Below are 17,136 nucleotides of genomic sequence, written 5' to 3' on the forward strand. Positions count from 1 at the left end.
TTCGTTTTTTTGCTGTTCCATGTTCTTCGTTCAACATTTTTGGCTTGATTTTTTTGAGTGGTCTGATGTTGATATTATAACTGATAGCGTTTCGATATGGTACGGTTGGACATTAAGCTTTGCTCAGCAACGGATCTGTGTTAAGCTGATTGAAGTTAAACGCTGGCTACAATTAAGCTGCAATTGCAGCTCTGTTACTAATTAACCCAATACCAACATCATTCTCTTCGGCCGCTGACTGATAATGGCACTGGACCAAGATTTTGTTCATGAATTTAACATACAAGTTAAAATCTGATAATTCTGAGAGTTGATGTACATTCCAATTATATAGGGAGCAACCATGAAATGAAATAGGTTATCTCTGAAGGATCAGAAATAAGTTTTCAGTTTATCAAGTAAAGGAAATACTTTACCATTTTATGGTGAGAATCCATTGCAAGTCATTTATCAAGGTTAAAGAAGTTATGTTATATTCTGGTGGACAAGTATCTGTCAGAAAGCTCATCAAATGAACACAGGTTTTACTTGCAAGAATTTTGGATCATGAAAATACATCTAACGCTGACTAAGAAAAATAAATATGGTATCTAGAAGCTTCAAGTGCAGTGGGGACTACATTCTCTAATAATATTCTAGTTCAACTCAAAGCTTCTATTGTTAAGAATTAAATCCTCCTCCATCTGGAATGACTTTAAGATCCTAAATTATTGTTATTATTTACTGGGGAGGATTTCCCACCATTAACACCATTCATGTTCATATGTTAAGTTGATAATCAAGTATCTATTGCAACCTTCAACTTCAAATTCAAGGCCCTCTAATTGTGATAGTTACCAATATTACAGCAATGACAACATGGTCAAGTGGAAGCATAAATTGTTTGTTAAGGCATCATTGGAAAATATACCCTATTGTTGAGAGCAGAAAAAAACATATTTATTGTTAATATTTTAGCTCATTGAACATTTTTCTTTTATTTTATAATGATATGAAGAACTTTCTTTCACATTCTTGCTAATTCTACAGGAAATGAAAATGGCAGAAAGGCAAACTGGTATTAACAAACTGTAATAGCTCTGGTGGACTCAAGAAAAAGACGTAGATATGAATATTTAGCTAGTCTTTGAAGATTCTAATGATTTTGCTAAATGGTATCTTTTTTATACTGTCGATTCTTTTGGCTTGACAGCAGTGTAGTTTTGAATCTGATCTTTTTTTTTTTTTGTGACACTACTGACTGTGGGATAAAGGTGTTTTTGCTATCCTGCTATATCTCTCTGTGGACTTAAATGCAATTCTAACTAATGATAATTTACAGCTGAGGGGAACTGTTCAGCAGTTGCAGTTTGTATTGAAAGCCGAAGAGACTTTGGAACATTTGTATCTCACCTTTTTATTTTTATTTTTTGCAGAAAACATTTAGCACAGATTGCTTATCATATTCCAGTTGAACATCAACTGTGTCCAAGAGTTAACTAGTAACTACATGGACCATTTGTTGTTATTGATTTGCAGTAGGGGGTTTCATTAGCATTTTGAAGAATTTGGTTGTGTTGCTATCAGACGTGAGAAATAAGGAACTCTTAACATTTGATAGGAAAGTCTCACAATGATTTGTGTGCATTGATTCATGCAATCTAGTAGTTAGGAACTTTGACCAATGATAAATCTGTCAAAACACTGGAACAATCAGGAAATATTAAGAATCTGCATTTTCGAGGAGTTCATTTCCTTAGTGTTGCAAAATTTTGTTGTTCTGTGGTAGGCAAGATCAAATTCGGTCAGCGTTTCCTTGTAGCATAGCTACTTGTTGGCTTAAGTTTAGAAAGATATGTACATTCTAGATACCTCAAGATCTTCATAATCAACATAAGAATGTTCAAATCAAGAATAACACTTCTTGTTGACTAGAAATCAGCAATTTAGAATTTCATGAAAAAAAATTATATAACTTTGAGACTCTTTGTGCACCCAAACCAGTGTGACTGGAAATTTTTTTCAACGAAGGAAATAAGTTGCACTCACCGGAAAAGAATATCTTATCAATGTACACACTATTTGACATCTGGCATCGCTTCGGGGCTTGCAAGCCCTGGATCTCTGGTGCATCCAGTTGCTTGCCTATACAGACGACTCATTTTTTGTTTAACATTAAAGAAACACTAATTCTTCAAAGCATTTTTAAGAGTCCGGATTGTCATCACAAGTTGCTGTCTTTCACCTTCTACTTCTGCAAATTTCAGGCTTATCTCAGAATATCTTTCTTGCATTTCTTTCAGCTCAGCTTCCATTGATTCATTCTGTCTTTTCAGAAGAGCCATCTCACTCAACATTTTAGCAAATGTATACTGATCACATATATAGGAAACAATGTGTTGATTTTCTTCTGAGTTAGTTCCAGAGTGCCTGCAAAAGGGATTAAAGTCATCAGAAGATCATTTGCCATAAAATAAATGTGATAGTCACGAGAAGTTCTATGCAGAAGGAGAAACACTATAACAAATGCTGGTAATTCATGAACAGTTACCTTGTGGCTAATTCTTGATCTTTGTTGTTTATATCATTTTTTTGTGCTTTGTTTCCCACCCTTTGCTGTTGTAGACAAACAACATCACCTTCGAAATCATTTGTGCCAGCAAACTTGTTGCTTTTTTGGCAAGGTTTGCCTTCCTGCATTAGATGATTACTTAAGTAATTATCTTTAAGAAAAAACAAATAACATTTTTATGCCTCTATTATGGTGCCCACACTATTGGTCAATGCTACAAACATGCTCAAATTTCATTCAGACAATATGTAGCTCTGTCTTAATTTACTTGTTAAAAAAAACATTTTCATTACATCAAGTTATGCTGAAGCAGTTTCACAAAAGTAAAAAGAAGAATTCTCAACATTCGTGTTAACTATATGCAAAATTTATGAATGCCAAAATGCCTTAAGATCTCCTCATTCACAAAGAGATTTTTGTTTGAATCAACTAACTGATATTTCCATAACTTTGACCTCATTTCTCTGGTTCTTCTGGTTCTGTAATGATGAATGTATCATTACTGTTTCTTCCTGTCATATTTTTTTCATTTTATTAATTACAAATAACACACCAATATAGCAATATTTTTTAAAGCACTACTCAGCATGTTTCCATTTCAATGGTTGTGTTTTAACTTTTTTATGTATCTGTGCATGTGCAGGCATAAACATGAATGTTCATTTGTTGTGGTGGGTTTATTTCTAACTTTATGGAGGAGCATGAGGTGCTAGACCATGTCATCTTTTCATGTTTGGTGATACTTACATTGGTGTAGCTGTTCCCAAGTTCTTCCTCTGAACTGATTATCATATCCTCCTCCTTTAAGAGACCACCCGTCAAGTTGGAAACCAGTCTCCTCAGTTTCTCTTTTTCTAATTCACCTTCAGACAGTGATTGCTTCAGGTCATTGTACTGCACTCCAAGGGTTTCTACCTTGGAGTTTAGCATTGTGATCATGGTCTCTTTTTCATCTTTCATGTTCCTCAGGTCGCTTAATTCCTCCAATGTATTTTCTACTTTCTGCTTCAATAGTGCTATCTCGTTCTTGAGAATTTCATTTTCTGAGTTTTTAACTTGTAGCGTTAACTGATTTCCTGTATTTGTTGACTCCAAATTTTCCATCTCTGCTGCCAATTTCTCTTTCTGTCCTGACATGAGATAATTCTCCATATTGAGATTTTCAATCTCATTTTTCAGTAATTGCATTTTCTCCCAGGATTCTTTGAGCCTTGCTTCCCCAGACTTCTTATAATCTTCAAGCTCCTCTTTCTTGTTTTTGAGTTCCAAGTGCAGCCTATCTGCTTCTTTAGATTTAAAATTTACAAGGTTTAATAGCTGTTGAAGATTCATACGGTATTGCCCTCGCAGTGATACTAGGTTTTCCTTGGTTTCCTCCAACATTTTCTCCAGATGGCTTCTTTGTGAACGCAATTCACTAGCTTCTTTTAAAGCTTGCTTCACTATTTTCTCGTTGTCATAAAATACAGATGAAACTTGTGAAGAAAGCTTATTAAGTTCCTCATGAAGTCGTTCAGCGGTGTTAGCATTGTTCCACTGTGTTTTCCTCAGTGCTTGCTCTGCTTGTATGGCCTTTTTCTCTTGTTCAACTTTAGCTTGCATTAGTGTGTCTGCATCTGATTCAAATGATTCAGCCTGTGTTTGAAGTTCTTTCTCTAAGCATTGAACATGGGTTTCAAGGTCACTGATAACCGATAAATGTGCTGAACACTCGTACTGCATCCTGAGTTGCTCTCGCAGTTGCGTTTGCTCCAGCTTATGAGAGACATCATGGTTTTCTTGCTTCAGAATTTCATAGTCCAAAGCAAGCTGTTCCATTTGCATTTCAAGTTCTTCACGGTCCTTGTTGTACAATTCTATTTCACTGTTAAGGTCAGCGATCTTCTCCTCCAGTGAATATTCAGTCCTCATGTTATTATGCCCATTGACTAACAATGCATGTTGCTCCTTATCATTTTCTGAAGTTGTTTCCAGCAACACTTGTTTACATTCAGATTGATGCAATTGTGGGAGTTGATTTCTAAATTTCGAACCTTGAATATCCTCATCATTTTCTGCTTCGACATCAATTTTTCTGCATTTATGGCAGAGTGTCTCCCTGTTTTTCTGCTCCAACAGGTCGTCAAGATCTCTGACGGCAAGTAACAGTTCAGAGTTAGCTTCCTGTGTTTTTTGTAACTGCAAGCGAAGACTTGAATTCAGATTTTTCTCATGGTATAACTCTTGTTTGATTTCTTCTAGCTTGGACAAAGGATCTTCTCTAACAAGCTGTGATTCAGTTGAAAGTGTTTCATCAAAATCTGTTCTCTTTTGTGAAAGCTTAAGTTCTTCACATTCTCTTCGTAAAGCACTTCTTTCCTCCTTCAGGCTGCTTATTTCCTTTAAAAGATCTTGTCCTCGCTTATTTTCCTTGGTGATTTGCTTTCGCAAAGTCTGCAACTCCAGTTCTGATACCTCCACCTTCCTCGTTAAAATGACAACTTCGTTTTTTAGTTTCTCAAGAGTCTCATCTGAACATTGCAGTCTTTCTGTTAACCCAGACTCGCCTGAGCTGTTTGTTGATCCATCCGTGCTTCTATCAGGAGCTAAAGTTTCAGACCAATCACCTGAGCTGGTCATCAACTTTGGTTGCATACCAATGTCCGCAAGAGGCGATAGTAAGCTGGTGGAGTCTTTTTGGTTGTTGCCATTCTTGATGCTGTTCTCTTTTGGTGTATATATTTCTGAGCTACTATCAGAACTAGCCGCTGATATAGCATCAAAACTGTGAGATTTTTCGAGTTTGCCATTACAGTCATCGTAAGTGGGAAGGTTTCTGCTCGATGGAAATTTTACCCTTGCCTCTCTGCTAATATATGACACATCCTGTTAAAAATAAGATACAAGAATTTCATATGTATCTTGGGGATTTGAAAGCATGATGATGACATTATATATTTTCCAGATTTCCTAGTCATACATCCCCTAGGTTCGATTCCTGAAAGATTGCTATTTTGAATTCAAAGACATCTGACAATCATATTCACATTAGACTGTTGCACTTGTTTAAAGTTTTCGGTTTTCTAGAGAAGAAATGTATAGCATCTAGTGGACAATGACTTGTTTCCCCAAACACAATTCCAGTACTGACTGATGAATCGACAGGCACCAAGATTCGACAAAATGCATATGGTAAATAAAAGTGTCATAAGTTAAATACTCTCTTTGTTTCATGTACATCATATCTGCGTTATCATGTGTTTTTGTGAAGCACTTTTAGTTGGTGATTTTCTGTGCATCATAGTTGAAATACTAACATAGTGAAGTTTCTTAAAACTGTACTCTTTTGCAAGAGACTTGCACTTACTTTCACCAAGTTAACATCATTCCTGCCATTTAGAGCTTTGACTCCTTCCTCATTGTCACTTTTGGTTAACTGGCTCTGTAATGTTCTTCCTTGTTGCCTCATGATTGCATCTCCATTTTCTTCAACTTCCCTGAAAAGCATAAATCAATTATTGAACATCTCACTAGAAGCTTGTACTGAAACCTTTTTCCATACAATAATCCATGCTGAGTACTATTACCTTCCTGCAACGTCATCCAGCATTCTCTGTATGGTAACCTGTCATTTCAGTTAAGAGCCCATTAATTAGGGAATGAAACTTGGTAACAAGGTATTATTATAAGTGTCTCAATTCTTTTCAAGCTCATCTCTACTTGTTTGGGATTGTGATTTCTTTTTGGAGGAGACAATTGCTGGAGATAGATTTTTGCTGACCAGATCTGTTTTTGTAGCAACCCAGATCTAGCAGAGCACTCATGAATTCTATTAATTAATGCTTGTCCATTCAGGAGGAAATGCTCACATGCAAGATGGCTTCTGTCTTGAGATGGAACGAAACAGATGAAGCTCTGAACACTTCAACATAATCTGCCAGGTTAACAATGGCTTCTCCCAGGAGTCCAGCTCTGGTGGATCCCTGCAAAACCTCCAGTGATGAGACATAATTTGGAAGCAGAGCACTCGACGAAGAACATGTCAAAGCAAAGAAGACGCATTCATCTCTCATACGGTGGTGGAAACAAGGAATTGGTATAACTTGTCGTTGATCTTTCCGCTCTTGGGATCACGCGTTAGCTTCACTGTTTCATAAACTGGGTTCGACCATTTGCAGGTTCCACCAACCACCGCAACCCTCTCTGATCTCACAGTCGGTTTTCCGACGTCGAGAGGGACCAAGCTTACCGTCGCCGCCTCCGATGCCGACAGCGGTACCTGAAGGAATCAACGAGATCAAGCCCACAAATTTTCCAGTAGATTACTTGGCTTACACGAATCACGAAGGGGGTTCAAAACTAGCTCGTTCGGCGCTGGTAAGATCTGATGCGTTGACCGAACTGACCTGTGTCGCTTGGAACTGCAACTTGAACACAGCCTTGATCTTGTTCTTCTCGCTCCTCCATCGTGCTGCCTTGAACATCTTCGATCTCCCTCTCAATTCCTCATGATCTCCTCCGCTTGGCCTTCAGGAATCAGTGCTTCTACCTGCGCAGAAGCCCCCCCCACATGGAGGAGCCTCCTGACAGGGAGGAAGAGGAAGTAATGCAAGTGCGGTGGAGTTCAGACACTGAACTCACAAACAACCTGTGGAAAGAGGAATATTATGATGGCTAGGGGGAGAGCTGGGAAAAAAAACAAGCAGGCAGATCCAGGCACTGAGTGTTTTGGTCTTTCTATATTTCAGCAAGTCAAGCGTTGGAGCAGAGGGGTTTAAACACAAAGCAAGGTTGAAAAATGGGAAGCTTATGTGCAATAAAATACACGCAATAGAGAATGATGTGAGGGTGTGGGGTGGTATGTTATAAGGGTCTGCTGGTGGATTGCTTGAGACTCACAGCAAGGAGGCAGACATGGGATTTGGTGTGTGGTGGTGGCAATCCCTGTTGTTGTTATGGCTTGACAATTGTGCCCACGTGATGGCTTTTCTCCACTGTGGGGTTGGTCCTGTTTTGGCAACCGGAAGGATTAGATTACATGGGATCCTGTTCTTCCGTCTCCTCCCTGCAAAGCTGGTGACAGGTGATGATCATATCCTTCCATTCTGTGTATCTTTTCATACAACACATCTTCTTTGACGCTTTCTTTATTTTGATGGTTTGGTAGCGTCTTTGGATGCTACAGTGAGCTTCTTAATATTCATATCTAAGGGGGAACTACTTAATAAGTTTTTTTTTTTTTATCATCGTTATCAACCATTCACATCAGTTCTTTTACTTGATCATAGATGTGTATCATCCATTCATATTGGTTCATGTAAAACAAAAAAAGATGTTCGAAATTCTTGAATGATTCTATTTGAACGTTCTAAGTCAATGAGGATATTTTTAAAGGTTATGGTTTATAGAGTCTCTGAGTCCAAATAGTGAGAGCAGGAAAAGCTAAAATTATGGTTGAAGTCAATAAATTAGTGTGCCATATTATTATCATATGGCGTTATTCTTGTGTCATTTATAATAATTGAGAGTATTATTTGTACGCACAATAACAAGATGGTTCAATGGAGTAGTAGCGCTATATAAGGGAATAATGCTTAACAATGAGAATGATGCATACAATATGACAAGAAATGGTGTTTGATTGATGATAGTGAGAGTAGTCTCTAGTGTGAAAAACGAGGATGTAGCTCTTGATAGTTATCCTGTCAGGCAGAAAAATAATTCCGAGAGTAATGCTTGTTGCAAGACTAGTTAGTTTGTTATCCTTTTACACTATGAGTTAAATCGTATGACATGATGAGTTGCTCCATTTCCGAGTTGAGATAGGAGAATGTTGCATGAAGGGTATTGACGTAGACGAGTATCGTTATAGGATTGGTACATCATATTTTCATGATTGACATAATATGTTTTCTTTTTTTGAGATGTATGATGTATAATACATATTAGTAACTTATTTAAATGTGACAAAGGGGTGTTCACAATCTGGAGAATCCCACCCCTCGCTCTCTCCCTAATTTATCTATTGCCATCATAATTTGATGGTGAGCTTGTTTACAGATGAGCTGTGCCACATCAAAAGAGTAGATCTTGTTGAGCTATCCATTAAGAGGTAGATGATGTTTATCAGCTAATACGTCGCTACATTCCCCCTGTGAAGGCGACCACCCACCGAAATGTTATGATTCCTTTATACTCTTCAAACAAATATGTCTGTAGCTATAGACTCCCATCTTTTCTGATGCGTCCAGTGCCCACGTAATTCATTCTGATCACGGCCATTACAATGAGACCGAGGGGATCAGCACTTCCTCCCATGTCCTCCTGCACTGTGCCAACCTCGGGGTTTGGGAATCAGTCATTGGCTCCACTTAGCTTTTTCTACTTGTAATACGGCCATGGTCCTTCAGCATTTATGAACCCCACATGTGTTGGCTTTGATCCATCCAACAATTGGCTTTTGGGCTTTACACTCTTTGCTGTTATCGGTCCTCTAAAGTTACACATGTGCGCATCTCTGATGGGCCTTTTATCTCTGTATACTTTTCTTCTATGCCATATTTGCTGTTTTATCTTTTAGGCTCTTCGTACGCAACCCCTATTGCTTGCTCATTTTCTATTCTATTTTCACTTAACGACTTGTACTAATCGAGATGAATATTTGTGCAATCTGTGACTCTTGTCTTTGATCTTAAGAAAAATGCTATTTTTATGTAAATAAATCGTAGAACTTTCTGATCTCATGACTATGATGTTATTTCCATTTAAATAGACACTATGCTATGATGTCGCTTCAAAGAGGAACAATTATGTCCAAAACTTTAAGGCTTCATAGTAGTATCCAATGACTAGTCATCACATCGCTCAGCTCAGCTCAGCTGCTGGTGTTGTATGGACACTTTTTATGTAATCACTCATCAAAATAACAAGACAAATTATTTCATTCTTTTTTATGTAATCATTTTATATATTGATGGACCACTTCTTACATTAAAAACCAAATTAAGCCATCTCATTGAATGTTTTCTATTCTGTCCTTTCTTTTTTCTCTGTCAACTACACGTTTTAGTTTTTTTATTAACCTGACAAATCTATCAGAAACTTTTGAATTCCATGTTTTATAATATCTTTATATTCTTTCGTTATTCCATTTTTATGCCGAATAATGTATTCATAATATCCAAAGTTTTGCTCTTACAAACTTCTTATTTATCTAAATTATTGCATTCTTCTTTTTTATATTCCTAAATTTGCATTTCATATACTTGGCTGTAGTTTTCTTATTCCAAAATTTTGATTTCATATACTTAGAATTAGTTTTGATTAGATCTCATTGGCAACACCACTAACAAAAAAAAAAAACCATGAAATACTTCTAGAATATGTCTAGCAAGTTAGTTAGACTTTCTTCTTTATATATTGTCAAGTATCTTAATAATTGTCATCATGTCAATTAATTTATTTAGTTGGTAAAGATCTTCATAGTTGATAGATGTCATCCTATTACTACATATAATTGTCTTGTATTTGTCATTTCTTTTATTCGCTTTGAGAACTATTTTTTTTTTAGTATATCCATTATTTATATATATGTTGCTAAAAAAAACTTTTCCTCTAATCATATAACAATTTTTTTTGTTCTCAAAATTTCGTTAAATGTACAATTAATTGGATTATCCTAAATCTCTTAAACTTCTTCATGCTTCAGTACAAATATCGTAAGGTTCTACACACCTATTATTTTTTGTATCACTCATCCTAATCTCTCACAAATTTCCCATTTTTATATGCCCAGCTTTCACTAAACAAAATTTGGCATGTAATTTGTTCACATGTCAAAAATTAATATCCCCATAAGATATAGTTGTCTTTATGGTGATTCCATGGGGCCATGTTTTCCCATGTTGCATGTTTCCTTTAAGCTTAAGCTCTTCCTTTTACTTTTGCCTTTGTCTCGCCACTTTATCTTCTGTACTACATATCTACCATCCAACAATCGCATAACTTTGGATGTCCAACTCCAATCTATTTACGTTTTCTCTTTATAATTACTTTTAAATTTAGTTGGGGTCCTTACTCATCTTTGTGCTTTTGCCATATGTTAATATATTAAGCATAAAACAGAGCCTTCAAAAAGTAAATATAAATTAACCAATATTTTGTCTCAAGTTCCTAATTATGTCCCCTTAAGTCAAAGCTAGCAGAGAAGCCATATAGCAATCTCTGGGAAGTTTCACCCATTTGAACACTTTTAATTCTCACTCATTTATTTTAATTTTTTGATGCATATGTGAAGGCATCATAGGTGCAAAGTAAGTAGAGATGTATTTTTGTGGTTGGCAGTGGCAGGATGAAACAAGACATGACAATGAGACTGGTTCTTCTGTTGATGGATGATCGAAGCAGTTTGACTTCTTTAATCAAGCTAATAATGAAGAATTATGGATCTACAACATCCTCTTATTCTTTTCTTTATGAAACTGTTTCATTCTCTTTTCCAGAATAATTTAGTATTATAATGGAGTAAAATAAGCAGATGGTACACAAAACTCATTACTCTTTGCAGTTCTTGATCAACTTGGCTTGTAAGATATAGAGAGAGAGAGAGAGAGAGAGAGAGATGACTGTTAGGGCTGAACTGTCAGAGCAGTTGGCCGCTGGAATCTTTTAGCTGGCGAAACAAATCTTGGTGAAGTTATTACAATGATGAGAGAGTACTTTTGCATGGTTGCATGCAATTTACACCCTCATAACTTTCCTGAAACTGTGTCCCCATCCCCTTTTTTACACCCACTGATTTCCCCATAAAGTGAAATCAGTGGAGGTTCCTCTATATGATAGAGCTTAAGGTTGAAGAGAGATAAAGGAAGATGGAGAAGCTGGAAAGGGCTGTTGATGGTGGGAAACTCTGAATCCTTTGAGTTCAGTAACAGCAAAACCATGTCAAAGCACTCCTCACTCTTTTGGTAGATCAGTATTCTTCGAACTCAAGCAAGCTTTGATACCAGAAGATGTGAGGAAGCTACGAATGGTGGTTGTAAATGAACTTTGGATGGAGCTTAGAGAGAGAGAGGGAGCAGATGATGGCTGGAAGGATTGGAACAACCAGGTTTAGCTGGTAGCAGCATGCGAGCATGTGGAGGGAACGAGGGCGGGAAGGGGGACCTGCACGCGACAGGTGCAGGTGGGGGAGTGGGTGGGGTGGTCGTCTTCTTTACTTGCCTTTAAAGCCTCATCGGCTCATCGCAGGCGCTGCGTGCGCTCCGTCGCCGGCCGTTCACGCCACGAGAGCCTCTGCCCTCGTCGATGAATGCGGTTGCTGTAGCTGTGTGGATTCTCGTCGTATGTTCGCTTCCTTCTTCGCCTGCAGTCAGTTAACTGCATGCCTTTTAGAAAGAGAAATATTATTAAGCTGTGAAATATTATCGATGGAAATGACACAATATGATAATAAGACAATTGGATGACAAAATTTGCCAGATTCAACGAGATGAACTAAAACGGATAACATAAATGAGAAAGCTGACAAAGTTCTTTAAGTTTGATGATCATAGTCAGGTGCACAATTGATGCCGAGTGTATGATACAAGTAATTTGGATCGTAGAAAGCTGCATGCTTTGGCAATTGCCTTTATGTAAATAAAGATAAATTACGTCCACTTGGGATTATGAATGGCGATAAGGTAAAGAAGCACTTATAAGCTCTAATAAATTCTCAAAAAAAGAATATCAAGTTTTCACTTTTTTGGGTATCATTTTTGCTTTATTCTAATAGAACACGTCTTACTTTTCAAAAAAATAATATTACATTACCTCTTACCTCTGTTATGTCGAACATCGCACAGTTATGAGAGGCAACCATGGTCGCATTGTCATAGGCGGAGGGGACCTTACTGTCAAAGTATATCCCCTTCTATCGTCTTCATCGTCTTAGCCATCATGAGGCCCTCTCTTGTTAAAATAATATTATTTTTTAAAAAATAAAAGATACTTTATAAGAATAATAAAAATGGGATGCTCTTTAGAAATACGAGAAACTTGATATTTTTCTAGAGAAGTTACCCTATAAATTTTATGAAGATCAACTATCTAAATTCAAATCTAATAAATGGTACCCAATTTTCGTTTAGTCACATAAACATGAATATCCCAAAAAACAAAAACAAAAGAAGATCCACTATCATTGACATTTCACAATGGTTATGATGTTAATCGATGAGACCTATTCAAATCCAAGTTCAGTGCCTACTACTCGATTTAAGGATGTCCAAATCCGGATTAAGTGAGTAGTACACTTGGATTAAAAGAATGATATGTGGGCTTATGGGCCTAACTGAGTCTTGTTTGAACATAAGCCCACTACCTTCTTTGGAATTGGGCCCAAGAGATGGAATGGTTCCTCATCGTTGTTCCCGGTAAGGCCCATAAAAGGTTCTTCTAATCGAACTCAATTCAAAGAATTCTGCCGACGATGGGTGCTTGCGTTTGCTAAAGATATATGCAATAGAGTTATGGAATCTAATGTTCTATGCGAAGTTCCTAATTGTGCAAACATGACATGGTGAGGTTCTTGCTTTCATATCTTGATAATTAGAATTCAAGTCATGGGTACAATCTATTTGCTTGCAAAGACAAGATCATTTACCTCGGTCAACTTATTAGATTTATGCATTAGGTCGTGATTTCCAAGGTTGCCAAATAGCTTAGATATGATAATATAATTAAGTGTAAGTATATAAAAATTGAATACCTATGATAACTAATAAATATATAAAAAAAATTAAAAAAATATTTTAAAAAATATTTAAAAAAGATTGATTTCACTTATTAGAGTAATAATGTGTACTTATGCATATTTTTAGGGATACATTTCTTTCAATCATTCACTCGAATCAAAGAATCAAATCATGCATTCAAATTTGTGATTGATCCTCAAATCATAGATTGATTAAGGATTAGAGTATATAATAAATGCAAAGTTATTATTCTATATTTACCTCTATCATGATCTTCTATCATGTCCCGACAAGATTAAGCTTTCATCAAAGATTTCAATCTTGGATCAATGCAACTGAGATGTCTCATGAGCAAGAACCTTTATGAGAGAGCATATTAGTTGATAAGAAGTATGAACGTGTAAAACATGTAGTTGATATCTACAACTTAATCTTTAATAAAGTGAAAGTCGATGGTAATGTATTTTATGTGTGAATAATGAGTTGGCGCATATATAGGTGACACTGACATTATCAAAATATATTATAGGAGTGGATTGGAAGGTGATACCAAGTTCGTATAGTAGATTAGTGGCCCAATAGAAATATTATTTTTATTAGGTCACTTAGGAAAGAACTTAATAGAGATTATTTTATTTATAAAATTGAGAAATAGATATAAGGTTTATTTTAATATAAGGTGCATATTTGTTTTAGACCATATAAGAATATTGATGGGCAGTTTGTCAAGATTCACCAAATTTCTACTGTATTAGAGTATCAAAATCGATTTGAATGACTATCAAATCAGGATTGGTCTAAAAGATAATTAGTGAGAATATTTATTGAAGATATTAATTCAGACATTCATTATATAATTAAGGCTCATCAACCTCGCACTACAATAGCTACAATTTCTTTTGCACGAAGAAAAAATAAATATGAAAAATCGTCGAACTATGAGTGTTAATAAACAAATGACTAGTAAGTCAACTACTCCAATAATTTCTAATCAGAATCCTAATACTAGAAGATCGATTGAAGAGAAACTTAAAGAACAATCAATAAAAGATTTGTGCTAGCATTGTGATGAAAAGTAGAGTAAAGAGCATGCAAGCAAGGAAAACTTTTGATAATTAAACCAATTGAGAAGGAACCAGAGATTAAGGCAGTAAACTCTAATCATGAAGGTATTGATAATGATGAGATTGTTGAACCTATTACACATACTATTCATGCATTTGCTGGCTACTTTAATTTTCAAACTATGAAAGTTAAAGGGTTTTTAAAATATTAGTTTATTACTATCTTGATTGATAATAGTGGCATCAACAATTTTATGGAGTGCAAGGTTACTTTACGATTGGCCTATCGCATTGAACGTTATGATAAGTTCAATATGAAGGTTGTTGATGAGCAAATTTTAACTTATGATAATAAGTATTCCGAAGTAAAGCTTATTATAAGAGTTGATCGTGGATTTCTTCTTACTACTATTAAATAACTATGACAAAATCAATGCTTCTTTGATATCACTTTTAAAGAAAGATGTATTTAAGTGGACAGAAGAAGGTATTCAAACATCTATTTCTCTTAAGTATGTAATAATTACTACACTAGTTCTCACTATACTAAATCTTAATAAGTTATTTGTGATTAAATCTGATACTTTTGGAGTGGGTATTGAAGCTATATTAATGGAAAAACATCGTACAATCGCTTATATTACTAAGATATTTTTTTCATCTCCTTTAAGTTTATCTGTTTATGAGAAAGAGATGTTATCTATTATTTATGTAGTCACTAAGTAGAGACCTTACTTAATTGATCGACATATTGTGATGCACCATATGTGCTTATTCAATAAGCTAAATTACCAATCGAAGATGTGAGTCTTATAAAATATTGAAGAAGTTATCAAAATTTGTTTTTGCTCAATCTTAAGGATAAAATTGTTTTGAAAAAATAAAAATGTTATGATTCCTTAATTTTAAGAGTCATTAATTTTAAGGATTTAATATTAATCTTTATTTTTTTATTTAGTTTTTCCTATAAGAGTTTTTGAGTTTATCCTAATTATGTTAGGAGTCCTTTCATATAGCAAATTAGGAATTACTATATTTATTTTTGTTAGAAATCTTAGTCCTAATAGGTTGAGGATTAATAACTATATATATACATATATATATATATATATATATATATATATATATATATATATATATATATATATATATATATATATATATATATATATAATGTTTTTGATTATTTTTCAAAAGCAATGAAAATATAACTTAAAATTTTTGGTCAACTTGAAGGTTAATCCCATGGAAGCAATAAAATTCCTATCTTTATTTTTAGATAAAAACACTAGGATTTTATCTGTTCTAGAGAGCATCTTCTCAAAAGAAAGTTCACACATACACACATCATTTCCTATCCATTGATTCATGGACAATTTAATTCACCATCCCCCCTCGACCTTTTTGCTCGTCAAAAGGATAGATGTTGCCACCATCTGCCACTGTCAGATCACCCTGGATAACCTACAGGAGTGATGGGATGGTGTGTGGTGGAGACAAGCTCGTCCATTTGATGTCTGTAACATGCCCACCTTCCAAGCCAAGAAATCAACCCAGGAGTAACAGGTGGGGGTGGGGGGAAAACAGGATGAGAGAAGTATGGCCACCTTTTAATCCTTCCCCAAGGTTCCTCTATGAGAGGGATGCACGGGAGACTGGCCAAAAGACTCCTCGAACAGCTTGGGAGAAGATTTGGCCACCATCACAGCAATTGCTGTCATGATGATGACATGCCAAACCTGTGCTTTGTGTTTTCTGGGGATTGCCAAATGTACACATATAATGCCAGTGTATGCCACTCTTATGATCTACTACAACAAAAGAATGCTCCAAAACTATACAATGAATTCACGAGCCATGGGATTTGATTTTAGTAAGTTCAATATTTATATTATCAACAGCTAAGATTTTTACCAATTAAAATACAAGTAATCTAAATTTTCGTCAGTCTCTGCTTTAATTATTTTTATGTTTATGATATATATATATATATATATATATATAATTCATAAACATACATCGATACTAGGTTAAGCTCGTGAGAAGGGACGACCGGAGTGGATGACGTGGTGCACATCCAAAGGGGGAAGGGAGCGGTAGGCTTCTCGATGCGCTACACATCATCCACTCGCGTCGTGAATCGTGGCCCCGACATGCTTTGCGTCGTCGTGCCCTCACGCGCGTCGCACACGCAAAGGCCCGCGCATGATACCACCTCCTGGTTCTCTACGTGACGCTTCTTTCCCTCGTTCTTCCTCGGCTTTATATGCTGGACCTACTTCTCGCCGGTGACTACAAGACTCGGTGGAGTTCTAGTACGATCGATTGCTTCTTGCTTTGGTGGGAGAAGATCGATGGGGGAAGAGGAGTCGACCAAGATGGAGGTTGAAGGTGTTGCCGGGACTGCTGCACATCCTCCTCCGGCGGAGACAGTGAAGGACCTGGCGAAGGACAAGTCAGCGGTTCCACCGCCTGAGGAGGTGGAGAAGCCGGATGATTCCAAGGCTCTTGCCACCGTGGACAGTGAGCTCTTCTTCTTCCCTTCCTCTCTCTCTCTCTCTCTCTCTCTCTCTCTCTCCCCCTCTGTAATCTTCTCTTCTCTTCTCTTGGGAACGATTTGGATTATAGCAGATAATTATTTCGATTTTTCTTTGTTTAACTTATAGATAGATAGCAATTTGCTTACTTTCTAGATCGAAAGCATTTGCAATTGATGTGCTAGCATAAAAGAGTAGATGAACAGAGCAAAAAGTTGGTTCTTTTAACCTTTCTACTGCATTCTTCATGAATTCCTTATAATTAGGTT

The 17,136-nt window shown here is 36.2% G+C and overlaps 1 protein-coding gene across 1 annotated transcript; it reads right to left on the reverse strand.

The window, feature by feature from the left end:
- Positions 1–1,985: 1,985 nt before the first annotated feature.
- LOC135671739 (uncharacterized) lies at positions 1,986–7,596 on the reverse strand. Its single transcript, XM_065179895.1, has 8 exons — positions 6,937–7,596; positions 6,606–6,809; positions 6,400–6,513; positions 6,118–6,155; positions 5,898–6,027; positions 3,299–5,416; positions 2,531–2,673; positions 1,986–2,409 (listed from the first exon to the last, which is right to left on the reverse strand). The coding sequence occupies exons 1-8, from the start codon at positions 7,012–7,014 to the stop codon at positions 2,166–2,168; spliced, it is 3,069 nt and encodes a 1,022-aa protein (XP_065035967.1). The 5' UTR covers positions 7,015–7,596; the 3' UTR covers positions 1,986–2,165.
- Between the last annotated feature and the right edge of the window lie 9,540 nt (positions 7,597–17,136).

Source organism: Musa acuminata, unplaced genomic scaffold (genome assembly GCF_036884655.1).
Source record: "Musa acuminata AAA Group cultivar baxijiao unplaced genomic scaffold, Cavendish_Baxijiao_AAA HiC_scaffold_1153, whole genome shotgun sequence".
NCBI lineage: Eukaryota > Viridiplantae > Streptophyta > Magnoliopsida > Zingiberales > Musaceae > Musa > Musa acuminata.

Excerpts from the sequence above, each read along its gene's own strand:
- LOC135671739 (XM_065179895.1), bottom strand. The coding sequence starts at position 7,014 with ATGTTCAAGGCAGCACGATGGAGGAGCGAGAAGAACAAGATCAAGGCT. Across the intron at positions 6,810-6,936 it reads TGCAGTTCCAAGCGACACAG|GTACCGCTGTCGGCATCGGA; the intron begins GTCAGTTCGGTC and ends TGATTCCTTCAG. Across the intron at positions 6,156-6,399 it reads AGACAGAAGCCATCTTGCAT|GTTACCATACAGAGAATGCT; the intron begins GTGAGCATTTCC and ends CTGAAATGACAG.